We start from the raw sequence: 14,748 nt of genomic DNA on the forward strand, positions 1-14,748 counted from the left end.
TAGATATTTTTTTAATTTTGAAAAATTAAAATTATGAGATAAATATCAAATCTATACATGAACTTTGCTCTAATGTGTAATCTGATAGATGAACTTTAATTTAGTATAATCATACACATAAAAACTTGAATTGTGGTTCATATATGTACATGAAACTTTGATTTTGATTCAGATGTACATTTAAAAAAAAGGAATACATACATTTATTTTTGTATTGGATTAATATAATGGTTTGTGTATGCAATATGTAATACCCAAATTTTTACCCTGCCTACAATAAAACAAAGTCCATTATTTTTAAGCCCAATTACAAGACAAATTACATGGCCCAATTTCAATTGGTGGCCCAGTTACAAACATAGCCCGAAACAGATGAAGAAACCCTAGGGTTTCTGAGTAAAGCTCCAGCCGCCGCAACCCCAATCTTGGCCGAATCTCCATGGATTCACCTGCATAGCAAGAAAAACGAAAATGGAAAGGGAATCAACAATATTTGTAAATCAAATCAAGAACTGATTTCTTTCCTTTTTAGATTTATTTCATATGGCTATAAAAAAGCCATAAACACACTGTAAAGAGGATCCGATTTCGAAATAAAAATAAAAATAAAACTACAACTTTCACAATATCAAGAGCAAAAAATCGAAGTAAAGGTTGATACTAGCATTTCTATTTTATTTTTATTATATTTATTTATTGTTATTATTTATATAAATACAAAAAGGAAGGAAAAACCTGTTTACCAGCCTTAATCGCCGCGGATGGCCGAGGAAGTCGTCATTGAGGATTGACGACCGGAAGCCGAAAAGTTTCTATACTTTTAGGGGCCTTTTTGTTAATTTTTCATGGGATTTGAGCCTGGATCTAGGCTCAGGGGTCAAGAAGGTTGAAAAGGAAATTTTTTTTACTTTTTCCGGCCACCGTGGACGGTGGTGACGACGCCGGAGATCGGCGGCCGGCGCGGTGGCTGATGACCGGCCGATGACCGTCTGATGATCGGCCCATGGCCGGAGGACAGAAAGGTTGAGAGAGTTTTTTAAAAGGTTTTTTTGTTTTTTTTTTAAAATGTTTTGAAATGAAATTTTTGTTTTATTTTTGGCTTAAATAGCCATTTGAAAACGGCGCCGTTTTGAGGGGAGGATCCGCGCATCGACCCGACCCGGACCCAGGATCCGCGCGTTTTTATGTGGAGGAGAAAATTTCGTTTTTAGTCCTCCACCTTTTTAACGTTTTACAATTAGGTTTGTTTAATTTTTTAAAATTAGCCCTTTAATTCGTTTTCGATTTCAATTTAACTCTGCTTGAACGACGCTGTTTTGAGGAGAAGGATAAATTGCCCTTCCAGCCCCTCTGAGTTATCAGCGTGTTCAATAGGATCTTTCAATTTCCATTTATTTACAGATTTGTTTCAGAATTTTTATTTACAGTTCAAATTAGCCCTTGTTTTCTTTCATTTTCTATATTTTCTAAATAGTTTTTTTTTATATTCTTTTTCATATTAATTTGTTTTAATATATGTAATGTATTTTTACATACGCACATTTATTTTTGCAGAATAGTATAATTATTTTTATCTTATTTTTATTTATACGTAATTATTTCTTATAACCTATATATATATATATATATATATTGGTGCATATATGTATGTATACATTAATATTTTTAACTAATATATATATATGAATATATATTTATATTTTTTAAAATGCAAATATATGTTTTTTATACACTTTATAGTTTTTTTTTTTTTACTTTCACAAATGCATCACATATGTATAAGTTTCATAGCCCAAAATTTATTTATTTTAATTTCCATGTGTATATTATATGTCTTCTGATTTTTTATTTATTTTGCTTTCCTCGTTCGTGGTATAATTGTGTTTACATTTAATATTTTGCATGATATGGATTATTGCTTTTATCTCGTTTATTTATTTGTTTATATTATTCTTACGCGATTAATGTATTTATTATTGTTATTATTATAGCATTTGTATGTATACAATAATGTTGCATCAATTTTTTTACTCAAATTTAAAAATAGAATTTTCTTTTTAAAATTGAGATAATGTTCGTATTTAGGATTTACAAGGAAATTGAGCCCTAACGTATTGGGTATTTTCTTCGTTAAATCTAACGATCGAGCATTTCTTTTTAATCAAAAAAATAAGAACTCATTATTGGGAATTCAACACGTTGTGTCCTAATGTATTGGACGTGACACATTGATTTCTCGAAATGAGGATTTTTCTTTAAAAAAAAAATAATAAAGGAAATATTCCGAGTTTGGGATTTTAAAGAAATCGTGCCCTAACGTATTGGGTGTGATTTTTTAAATCTTGGATAAGTGGATGTTCTTTTAATGTTTTTATCGCACTAGTATTTTGGCCCAATTCATTTTGGAGGAAATTAGAATGTTGTGCCCTAACGCATTGGGTGTGACATTTTTGCTTCTCTAAATTGAGAAGGGTCTTAATACGTAACGGTTTTAAGTTTTCTTACTAAGGATTATATATTTTCAAACCTTCGACTTCAAGACATTAATTAATCGATTTGGTACCAATTTTGGGCGTTACGAGGGTGCTAATCCTTCCTCGTACGTAACTGACTCCCGAACCCATTTTTTTTAAACTCGTAGACCAAAGCCGTTTTTTTTTGTGATCCAATCACACCTTAATAAAAGATTGGTGGCGACTCTCAATTTTCATTTTTTTTAAAAGTCGACAACTTAAATCCTAAAATTTTTTGTTTTTCAAAAAAACGGTTTCGGCACAATATATAAACATAAAATTGTACTAATTCGATAATGTTGTTAGTGATTTAAGAAATTGAATCGAATAGAAATATCTTGTATAAAATCGCATAAAGTCAATATTCATGCATTGCATTACATATTAAATTCATGTATAATTTTAATATTTATTCCGTTGATTTTACTTTTCTCACGAGAGATAAATATAATTTTAATAAGATTTTGAAGTTCTTCTTGTTGGTTTTATTATTATTTAATTTGTTTATTGTAATTTTAGTGTTTGCTATACTTTCAAGGTCATTTTATTTATCTGCTGTTAATTTTAATACAAGATATAAGAATGCAATTTCAAGCAACACATATTATTATGATTAAACATGTGCGTAATGTTTTTTTTTTCAATGAGATATAAGAAAAAAAATTTGTGTAGCACATACGTATAAAATTTTTGAATGTTGATTTATCATTTATATAAATTTGTGTAGTAGATATATATAAATGGTTTCTAATTTTCATTTATCATTTTATATAATTTTTAAAATTATATACCATATGTTGGCATAATTTAGCTAGAACATGGCACTTTCGATAGCAATAATGTAAGCTCAAATATTCATACACAGAACAAACACAGCACATATCAACTTATAACACAACACAACACAACACATATCAACTTTGATCCAATTCTTAATCTATAAAATTATTTCATAAAATCAATAAATATTAAACCTTCTCATTTTATACCATGAAATGAATGAATCTATATTCTATACAAGCTCATTTTTGATACCCTAAAATTTTACATTTTATTCAATTTAGTCTTTGAATTGAAATAGTCATAACTTCAAAATTTGAGCCTCAATTTAAAATTTTGATTTCACATATATTCATTAGGGACCCTCCACTTCCTACTCATATCGAAATTTCATAACAATTTTACAATCTAGTCCCTTTTCATAATCTAAGCTTAAAATCTATTAAATTCAAACCTAATTCTTCAAGAAATCAACAAATGCAACTTTTTGAAACTTTAAAAAATTTACAAATTGGTACAGAGTTAGCTAAATTAAACTCCCACGACCTCAAATACATAAAAATTTCAAGAAAAAGTCTTAAATCCTTGGCCGAAAGCTTGGATGCTTGGAAGGGTTTTTCTCTTTTGTGGATCTATGGTGGACGGTCATTTGAAAAAAGAAGATAGTGGAATTTTCCATTATCTCAACCTTATATACTTTTAATTAACTAAAGATAGTCTAACTAATTACTTTAACTTAGTTTTATTAACTTAAAAATTACTTATTATTAATTCTTAATGGGATATGGCATCAACATCCACTAACTCATGTTTATTCATGGGCTAATTGCTATTTTAGGCCTTTGGTTAATTGCTATTTAGGTCCTCAAGCTTTTTGTCAATTAAGATTTCTTAGCGATTGAACTTTTACAATTTAGTTCTTGTGTTTTAACTAACTATTAATTCGGAAAAATTACTGGACCAAACTTTAATATATTCTTGTATCATCTCCGTAAATATTTATATTTAATATTTATAGACTCGATTTACGAAAATAAGGTTTCAGAATCGCTTTTCCAAAATCACTGAAAATCGGGTTGTTACATAACTTATTTATAAAAAAAATAACTTTCTAAAGTTATGTCAAAAATTATATTATTTATAAGAAATGTTATAAAAGTTTTGGACAATTTATAAAACTTTTTTATACATATTATATATTATTTTTTACTTAATTTACGTATTATAAAAAGATATATAACTTAGCATAAGTCTTTCTCCAAATTAAGTTTATATATGTTCTTATAATTAAAGCTATAGACTATTTGGACCGTGATCTCAAAGATTATAAGATCGATGCTAATTATGCAAATAGAAAATGTTTTCTTGCACCATATCGTGAGGTATGATACTATTTGAGAGAATGGTGCTAAACACAAGTACCTTAGACAACTCTCAAACTCTTTAATTTGAGACATTCAAAGCTTCGAAATATGGTTGAGAAGACATTTATTGTTCTCAAAAATAATTTTCTCATATTAACAACATCACATTAGTATAGCATAAAAAAAACAATATCGGATCATACTAACAGGTTGCATATTTCATAACTTTAATCATAAGTGGAATTGAGATGATCCATAATTCGATGAGTACATGGAGAAAAGAGATCTTGATAATCTTAATTATGCAGATTTAGATTCTGATTCAAATGATGATGAACTTAGTCAAGGACCAACAAAATAAAAAACATATGTTAAATATTAAATAGGGAATAGCCCAACAAATACGCACTAGAACAATTAGACAGAATTGCATATGATGTTTATTTTTCTTGCTATTTTGTTAGTAATCGTATTATTAACTATTTTTTAGACTAACATAATTCATATGGTGGTTTGATTTTAATTTTTGTTATTTGAGTAGAAATTATTTTATGATAGTAATAAATTTTTAAAAATATAAATTATGTAACAGTTGTAATTACAATTTGTACTACCAAATATGACATAAGGAATTATAATATAATTACACTTTGTCAATTAAACACGTCTAAAGTACAAAAAATCTAATTACTATCCTAATAATTACATTTTCATTCCCTTAAAATTATGGAAACAAGGTTAATTCATGGACTATATTGATATATGTGTGTGAAGACAAAAAAGGAGCAGCTTGATGTTGGAACAAGTGGAAAATGAAAGGAAAAAGCAATAGAGTAAAAGAAAGCGTGATATTCAAGTGCTGGAGTTGTAAGTACTCTTTGAATTTTATTTACCTAGAGTATGTGTGCTTTTGTTAAATTGAGGAACTAAATTTTAATTAATGGAATTGGCTAATTATAGTTATGGAAAATTTTGACATTAAAAATTAAGGGTTAATGTAACATTTTAAAACTCCCTTAATCGTAAATAATATGAATTTTCGAAAGAAATAGAAATAGAAATTATCAGTAGAAAAAGCAGATGGATCCCAAAGTCACTTCAATCGAAGAATTATATTATGATGTATTAGTTTAAAGTAGGGACTACATCACAAAAATGTGAAAAGTATTGTGGATATAATATGGATATTCACAATTTATGGGGTCAAACATAAATATAGAAAAGTTGAGAGACCAAAAGTGCAAATCCTTAGAGGTGGAAAGTCCAAAATGTGAAATAAATTGGTATATGAGGACTAAGTGGAATAAGTGGAGAAATGAAAGAGACTAAGTTATAGTTTTGCCAAAAGTGAAAATTGGTCAATAGTGGAATTGTAAAGAATTAGAGAGTCAAAATGGTTATTTCTCAATTAAAATGACTATCATGTATTATCATGATAATATTTAGTGAATATTTATTGTTGAGATATTATTGGTTGAAATATTATTTTATTATAAGATATTTTGTTATTAATTAATGGTTAAATAAAAAGGAAAAGATGAAAATACATTATCATCATCTTCTCCATCATTCACACCACCACCATGAAAGAGAGAAGAAGTTTTGAAAGTTATCCAATTTAGTTCTTTCCATCAAAATTCACCATTTCCACCAAAAAATTCAAATAAATTTCCATAGCTAAGAAAACAGAAGTTTGAGGATAGAGAAAATTAAGTTATGATCTAAAATCAAGAAAACAAGATAAGAGCCTTAAGATTTTATCATTTTTTTTAGCTTAATCTTGTTAGAGTTTTCTTATATAAAGTATTATGTTTTTAACATGTTCATGAAGGAAAAAGAGAGAAAGTGATAAAGATGAGAAAGAAAGTGAAAGGAAACAAAAGAAGTGAGATTTAGTAAGAAAAAGCTAAATACCCTTGAATTCTATTTGTTACCTAAGGATTAGATTGTAAAGAATGCTAAGTTTATTCATGATAATTACATGAAATTGTTAAGTACATGTAAATGTATGTTTCGACATCTTTCTTACGAAAAGAGGTATGTAATGGAAGTCATAAAAGAGAGTAAATGTTAAAGGTTTTACTAAACGGTTTTCTGGATAACAACTTGTTCGAACTTTGAAAATTCACCAAAAATTATAGAAATTTAGCTAGAGGTTAAACCAAACATGAAACTTAAGACTATTCAGTTTATTTTTGTATAGAAGAAATGGTGTAAGTAATAGAATTGTGGAGTATGAGATAAGTAAGATCAAAGTGATTTCAGGTTCTCCTATTCGAATTTGAAAAATTATTAAAATTATACAAAAATAATTAGAAGATGAAGTTTATATGTATAAAAATCTTAATGAGTCTAATTTCAATAGGAAGAAACCAAAACATTATACAAATTTTGTACTGAAAATAAATAATTTTAGTAGAAAATGGTCGAGTTGCCTAATAGCGTAAAAGTTGAAGATTTGAAAAATAAAATTGTATTAATTGGTTTGATTTAAAATTTTGTCATAATTTTTATATTAAGGACGAGATGTCTAGTTTCAAAAATTTTCAATGGAACTTGATTATCAATTCCAATGAATGAGATATAAATAAAAATGTGACTGTTGCGCAGCAGATTGCACTGTTTTAAGTCGTTAAATTTTAAAACTTATAGACTAAATTTATAAATGAAGTAAAAGTAGGTTAAAATATGAAAGTCATAAAATAAATACTAGTGTGAATAGTTTGACTTGGAGAAAAGAATTTAAAAAGAAAAGTAAAAGTCTTAGAAATATTCTTACACTGATGTTGAGTAGGAGTGTGCAAATTTCGAGTAAAATTGATTTAGCCGACCAAACTGAATTAATTCAGTTAATCGGTCTGTTAACTGAATTAATTTAGTCGGGAGTCAGTTAATAATTTTTTGGAAGTTCGGTTAACGGTTAATTCGGTTCGAAATTGGTTAATTAACCGAATTAACCGAAAATTTATATTTTATATACATTTTACATATATTAAATTCAGTTAATTCGGTCAATTTTTTATATGTTTTATACTTGTTTTAAACCCAAAAGCAAAAAAAACATATAAATTTCGGTTAATCGATCGAATTAACCGAAAAAGTTCGGTTCGGTTAATTTCTTTTTAAAAAATTTCAGTTTGGTTAACAATTAAGGATTTAAAAAGTTTGGTTAATTCGGTTAATGCTAGTTCGAGTCGGTTAACCGATTGAACACCCCTAATATTGAGTATTTATTTGTGAAGGAAAATATAATATTTGATTTTAATCTATTATTAAATAAATTTTGTATATATATATATGCGTGTGTATGTGCGCGCGCGCGCGCCCAAATTTTAAGTTAAAAGTTTAGATGAAGAAGATAGAACGTAATATAAAAAAGAAAAAAAGAATAACGGAATTTTTTCTAGAAAATTTTTGGACTCAAACGTTCAGGATTTTGGGGGTCTTTTTAATGATTTAATTATTATTTTATTTTGGTTAATAAAAAGTATTGAGCAAATTAATTTTAGTCCTTTAGAATTGGTAGACTATACAAATGTGATGGCAAATTGTGCCACGTGAAACAAAGGCGAAAAGAATTAGATTATTATTTAAGAAGATCAAAATTGAATAATTTATTTGGAGAAGATAAAAGTATAATTTTGTTATCATATTTATTTTAATTTGATAAAAAGAATTATTATGTTGGTGGCCAAAATCACTACTTATAATGGACTCACATGTCTACAAGTCAAATTTTAACACCATTAGCTTGAGTTGTCACAGGATAAATAATGTTAAATTCAAATACTAAATTTGATTATTTAAAATTTAAGTAACATACTAAAAGACCAAATATCTCATTATTCCAAAGTAAAACATATAATCAAGCAAGACATGATGTAAAATTCAATGGAAAAGAAGAGAAAATGATCATATAATCACTCTAGCCATCCCTGTCTTCAAGCTTGACTTGAACTATCATGGTGGAAACAAAATAAAGAACTCCAAGTTTGTTTTTACAGAGTAAATTTTCTCCTTTTTTTCCTTTTTCTTTTAACCACGTGGTCAGCATGCAGCGTAGTTCACCATCATGTAAAAGCCATTGGATTGTTTTCTGTGTCTTGCCACGTTGGGAGCATGCACTAATCCACATTCCATATGTAGTCTAAGAATCCCTGTAATCTTTCGTCTCTCGGATCACATTGTGCAAGCAAAAGAAAAAAAAGATGGGAAAATCAGGCTACTCAAAGCTTCACATCGCCATGTTTCCCTGGGTTGCATATGGTCATTTCATCCCCTTCCTTCATCTCTCAAATAAGTTGGCTCATAAAGGCCATCAAATTTCCTTCATTTTGCCTAAAGGAGTGCAACCAAAGCTGGAAAACATGAACCAATACCCCAACTTGATTCAATTCGTCCCTCTAGTTATACCTCATGTCGATGGCCTCCCTCCAGGTGCTGAAACTACATCTGTTGTTCCTCTGAACCAACAAAAATACCTTGCTTTTTCTGTAGATCAAACCAGGGACCAAGTTGAAGGCATCCTAGGGGCTTTAAAACCTGATATGGTTTTTTATGATTTCTGGTTTTGGATCCCAGACTTGGCTCGCCAACTTGGGATCCAGCCCATATTCTATGTAGTGGTTTCCTCGATGATCATGTCGTTAGGATCAAACATCAGGACGCTAACCAAAGAAATGACTGTAGAAGAGGTGACGAAATTGCCTCCCGATTACCCTTCTTCCACTGTGAAATTCAAAGCTGAAGAGGCTGCTGCTCTGTTGTTTGAGGCTGAGGATTTCGGGAGTGGACTGTCGTTTGGGGAACGGATAAGGACTGCTGTGAGTGGAAGTGATGCCATTGCCTTCAGGACTTGCCGTGAAACCGAGGGACCATTTTGCGACTATGTTGCTCGAGGATTTGGGAAGCCTGTTTTGTTGTCAGGGCCTTGCTTGCCTGAAACAAAGACCCAACAGCTTGATGAGAAATGGGTTAGCTGGTTAAGCCAGTTCGAGCCAGGTTCTGTTGTGTTTTGCTCTTTAGGAAGCCAGAGTGTGTTACAGAAGGACGAGTTCCAGGAGTTGTTGCTTGGCTTTGAGCTATGTGGGCTTCCATTTTTGTTAGCTTTAAAGCCACCCCAAGGATGCTCAACTGTTGAAGAAGCACTGCCGGAGGGGTTTCAAGATAGGGTTGGAGGAAGAGGGTTGGTGTATGGAGGTTGGGTTCCACAAGAGCAGCTATTGCACCACCCTAACATCGGCTGTTTCGTTAACCACTGTGGGTATGGAACGATGTGGGAGTTTTTGCTTAGTGACTGCCAAGTGGTGTTGATACCTGAAATAGGGGATCAAATTTTGAACACCAGGTTGATGGCGAATGAACTCAAGATTGGGGTGGAAGTGGAGAGAGGTAAAAACAGGGAGGTTCCAAAGGAGTCATTGAGTGAAGCCATCAAGTTTGTGATGGACAAGGACAATGAAACAGCTAATATGATGAAGAGAAACCATGCTAAGCTGAAGCAAATGCTATCTAACAGGGATCTTCAAGAAGGATATATCAACAATTTCATTCAAGCTCTGCAAGATTTGTCAAATAGAAAGTCCAAGTTGCAAAACAAAATGAATAAACCCGATGATGTTTGGTAGATGGTTTTGAGGTGTTCTTGCATGTAATGTTCTGCCATGAAAACTGACATCACCGTTATTCTAAACATGCTAAGATTGCTGCTTCTTTCTAAGAGCAAATTTAATTTCCAAACTAACACACAGATCAAGAAACACAGCACTCTGGTCCTGCAAATACTCAAGCACATATTCAACATATACGACAAATTCGACATGAAAAAGAAAAATAATGAAGGCAATATAGTTGAAAGTTGAATATCATAGCATGAGACTTCATAATGGGAGTCTGTACAATTGTTGATAATTACAGAGCCAACAAATAAATGATTGTCCGTTAGATATCTGCAAGTTCATGTACAAAATACTCGACAAATATCGATTTATATTTAAAACAGACCATCAACCGTTTTATGTAGTTTATTACTTTTGTTGGATTTAAGTCAACCCCATGCTTTATACATCCTTGGATTATGTGGCTAATGCCTGTGATTTGCATATGGGGCATACGTTCTTCACGAGCAGCCACTTTCTTAAGCAACTTGCATGGTACTCGTGTCCACAATCAAGGGTTCCGATTTTCTCTTGGTTCTTATAATCCTCCTGCAAAATCACAAGAGAAATAGAAAATAACATATGTTAGGAGTGAATGTTGACGCCATGAACCAACAGTTTTGCTTCAAACTTGAACAAAGGATATAATGTGAGCTAAGCTGTAAGATTTCTTAATTACCTGGCAAATTGTACAAAAATCAGGTTCCTGTTCAACGGGTGCCGCTTCTTCCAGATTAATATTTGTAGCGAATGTCGAATACGATCTTGTTTTCAATTTACGTCTCATGATTTCTTCTGATAAACCGGTGTTCACATTGCCAATCCGCTCTCCCAGAGCGAGCAACTCCTGTGGTCATTTTGAAGTTCGAGGAAATGGTCGGTAAAAATTAAGACAAAATTTAATGCAGATGAAAATTGGATGGACTTCATCGTACCTCGTAAGACATATCCTCTATATCCAAGCGCATATCTCTGTGATGATCAATAAGATTGCCAACTTCTTCATAAAATTCTGGGAACTCAAGTACGGCAACTCCCTGCCAAAGTCAATTAAAACATATCAGCATACTTATAAACTGTAAAAATAGCCAAAAAAGAGCCGGATACATATGAATTCCTTTCTCCTATCTCAGAAAAGAAAACAAATCAGTACTTACATCAGGTGGGAGAACTCTCAGGTGAGGAAGATTGCGGTGTCTCAGAGATGACTCAGGTAAAGCACCACTTTCCCGGCGAGAATGATATATCCTAAAGCCAGTAGGTGGAACTGGTCCAAAATGCCTACGCCCGACATCCAAACCATCCTGTGAGGGATTCATGGTGCTCTGTGAAGCATAACTTGCTGGAAAGCAATAAGGAACTGGTGCTACTTGCGGATGGACATTAATGCCATGGCCTCTTGCTCCTTCGATAGGAGGCACATGATGATGAAAGTTTGGGTTCCGAAAGTCAAGGGGAGAATGTGAGAAATTTGAGGAACTTCTGTGCCTAGTCTCCATAGGTCCACCAATATTGCTACCTGTACAAAACCACAAGTCCAAGGCAATCAGTTTCGAGGTGAAAACATATTCCTACACAAGCTCATTTACATGAATGCTGCTTTAAATAAAAAGTACATATTTAGATGGAGAAACTACCATGCATATAAGGAACACCAGGAGCCTGAGTCCAAGCTGAGGCACCTCCATCTGTTATTGTCGGCTGAAAAGGTTGACCCAAGTAATTTCCTTGAAAATAAGGGTTGCCACTTTGCATCAAAACAGGATCCACTGCATTTGCCCCTAATCTGTTCCTCACACTTCTTTGAGGTCCTGCTTCTCTAATTGGTGGAAGGCCATTTCCCCTATATTGAGACCTAGTAAAGGATGCAGCATCCACTGTGCCAACCCCATCACGGTTCCTAGTATTTAATGGTGTAACAGAGGAGCTAGAGCTTGATGAGGCATTAAACTGCTGAAAATTTCCTGGGATCCCTTCAGAATTCTTTCTCTTATACAAGCCTCTAACGTTATCCATGAAGTGGCAATTCCTTGCATATTCATCAGCAGAAACTCCATGGACACGATAGTTGCTGGATGATGGCATCTGGTCTGGGATTCCATGATTTATAGGAACACTGGATGAAGGGGTAGGCACATAGGGACCATAAAAGTTCGAGGCACTCCCGATACCAAGATCAAGATTTGGGGAATGATGATGATGCTGAACACCAGGGTACATGGGGATCCCATAAAACATACTGTTGTCATAATGCTCAGGTAAGGGATGCGCATCAAGGTTAGTTGTGTTCCCTGGAGCTGTGATGGTCATTGGGATATCAGGTGATGGGTAGTTCGTTGTCCCACCCAAATAGACGCAAGGTTCATGCTGGAGGTATTCCTGGCCTTGTTGATCGATTTCTAAATCAATAGGGCTTCGCATATTCCTTTGGCCCATGCTGCTTCAATAAATTGTTGTTGTAATTTGTTGCAGCTTCAGAGTGAAAATAATTAAGAAAAAGAGAACTCAGCTTGGTTCAAAATGATAAACCATGTAATTGTACGTGACATGAAAATGCTAGTAAATCCATAAATTTCGCATAATGAAAAGGAAGACGAGAAAATCAAACTAGCTTTGATTGTTGTCTTAGCTATTACAAATCCACTAGTTTAATATGATCTAAAAACTATTTTTCCACCACTGCCAAGTGACTCAAAAATATTAAATTCCATGTAAACAAGCATTCCCTTAAAACAAGTGTGTGTTTTGACAACTCCCCAGCTCTCAAACTTCTAAAGGTATCATAAATCTCTTTCCTCAAATCATCAACAATAATAAAAGAAAAAAGAAAAAAAATCATCACCATGATCTAACCTTAAATTTCCCTGAATGATAATTTGGAAAAAGAAAATCTACAATATCAAAATAGGCTCAAAATAATTACCAATCATCAAAAACTTTCTACCACCAGTATCGTATATATCAAGCTATGAGAATGGGGAAATTTCAAACATTTACCCTCCTGTACAAATATATTGAAGTTGTTCATAAAAATTCCTAATTATTGATTAAATTTAAAAGCAAACACAAAATTATTTTCAAGTTTTTGTTCACAATTATCCCAATCGTAAGGAGAACCTCACAAATCATCCTACCAAGCTCCTCCTTTGATTAGAACTTCTAACGAACCAAAAGAAAAATAAAAATATATATATACACATTAATTTCAACAAATTCGTCAATTTTTTTAATACCCAATATTTAGAAAACAATTAGCAACCCAAATTCTTTAACAGCATTCAAAAATTAAAAAAATTAATGAAAAAAATAAAACTAAAGAAGGATGGGTCTTTTGACTTTGCCGTACCTTATAATCATGAACCAAAAAATCACAGCCCAGAATGAGTAAAGCAACCTTGAAATAATCCAAAGGAAGAAAAATAATGTTAACCTTTTAGTTAATTAAAACCGCATTAATCAAAATTTTGACAATGCAGAACCCTAGGAATTCAATGATTTCCGTACAATCTTCAAAATAAAAATTAAAAAAACAAAAACAGAGAGACTAACCGAATCGAAGCAAAATTAGGGAAAATAAACAACGGAAGATGGAGAGAACTGAGAGACTTAATATAATTGAGAACGAAAAATAAAGAGGAAAATAAAACAAAAAAAAAAGGAGAGAAATTTGAGAGGAAAAGCGAGAGAGAAAGGAACAAAGACGTATTTTCCACTTTTATAAACAAATTTTTTAAGGTTATTTTTAACCGCCATAGTAAAATACCATGTGTAATAATTCCTTTTTTTATTACACATATGTAATAATGATAATAACCATGTTTAAATTAGGTGTTTTTCTATTTACAGAATTTAGTTTTTTATTGCAATTTATCACCTGAGAAATTTAAATTAAATAATAAATTTATTTATTTTGCAAATAGAAATATTCTTAAACGCTTTAAACGTTTTTAAAACTTTAAATTCGTATTTATTTGATAATTCTGTTATTAAGAAAATGCAATTCAGGTGATATTAAACCCAAAAAAAATCTATGGTGCAAATTGATATTGTATTTAATTGGATAATAAATTAAATATTATTAATTTAGAAAAACATTAAAATATTTAAAAATAACGAAATGAATTTAAATTATTTATATTAATTCAATACAATAATATAACTCATCAAATTAATTGTATTTGTCCTAATTTGGAGAAGCACACATTTCATAAATATTTATGAATTTTGATATAAAAAAGTTATTAATATTTTTAAAAAATATTTAAATAAAATAAAAACTTTTTTCCCTTTAAAAAATTTGGACCAATGGACAGCTTTGGTAATAGAAAAAGAAAACAGCTCGTGAATCACCGAATGACCAAGTCCAAATTGCAGGTGGTCTAACTCATAAGTCAAGTACATTGTTGTTGACCAAATTTAAAAAGCTTTTTACTA

The 14,748-nt window shown here is 31.4% G+C and overlaps 2 protein-coding genes and 1 long non-coding RNA gene across 3 annotated transcripts; 1 reads left to right on the forward strand and 2 right to left on the reverse strand.

Annotated features, from left to right (window-relative positions):
* Positions 1-146: 146 nt before the first annotated feature.
* On the reverse strand, positions 147-1,071 carry LOC128041212 (uncharacterized). The gene is made up of 2 exons (XR_008195896.1): positions 744-1,071; positions 147-449 (listed from the first exon to the last, which is right to left on the reverse strand). It is a non-coding gene; the product is annotated as an uncharacterized LOC128041212 (long non-coding RNA).
* A 7,638-nt stretch (positions 1,072-8,709) lies between these two features.
* Positions 8,710-10,376, forward strand: LOC105778551 (UDP-glycosyltransferase 79B2). Its single transcript, XM_052628583.1, has 2 exons — positions 8,710-8,799; positions 8,851-10,376. The coding sequence occupies exons 1-2, from the start codon at positions 8,710-8,712 to the stop codon at positions 10,282-10,284; spliced, it is 1,524 nt and encodes a 507-aa protein (XP_052484543.1). The 3' UTR covers positions 10,285-10,376.
* A 128-nt stretch (positions 10,377-10,504) lies between these two features.
* Positions 10,505-14,013, reverse strand: LOC105778529 (probable E3 ubiquitin-protein ligase ZFP1). The gene is made up of 7 exons (XM_012602256.2): positions 13,864-14,013; positions 13,661-13,708; positions 11,952-12,786; positions 11,472-11,833; positions 11,250-11,351; positions 10,994-11,161; positions 10,505-10,863 (listed from the first exon to the last, which is right to left on the reverse strand). Exons 3-7 carry the CDS (start codon positions 12,748-12,750, stop codon positions 10,732-10,734), a joined length of 1,563 nt encoding a protein of 520 aa, XP_012457710.1. The 5' UTR covers positions 12,751-12,786; positions 13,661-13,708; positions 13,864-14,013; the 3' UTR covers positions 10,505-10,731.
* Between the last annotated feature and the right edge of the window lie 735 nt (positions 14,014-14,748).

This window comes from Gossypium raimondii, chromosome 1 (assembly GCF_025698545.1).
Source record: "Gossypium raimondii isolate GPD5lz chromosome 1, ASM2569854v1, whole genome shotgun sequence".
NCBI classification, from domain to species: domain Eukaryota; kingdom Viridiplantae; phylum Streptophyta; class Magnoliopsida; order Malvales; family Malvaceae; genus Gossypium; species Gossypium raimondii.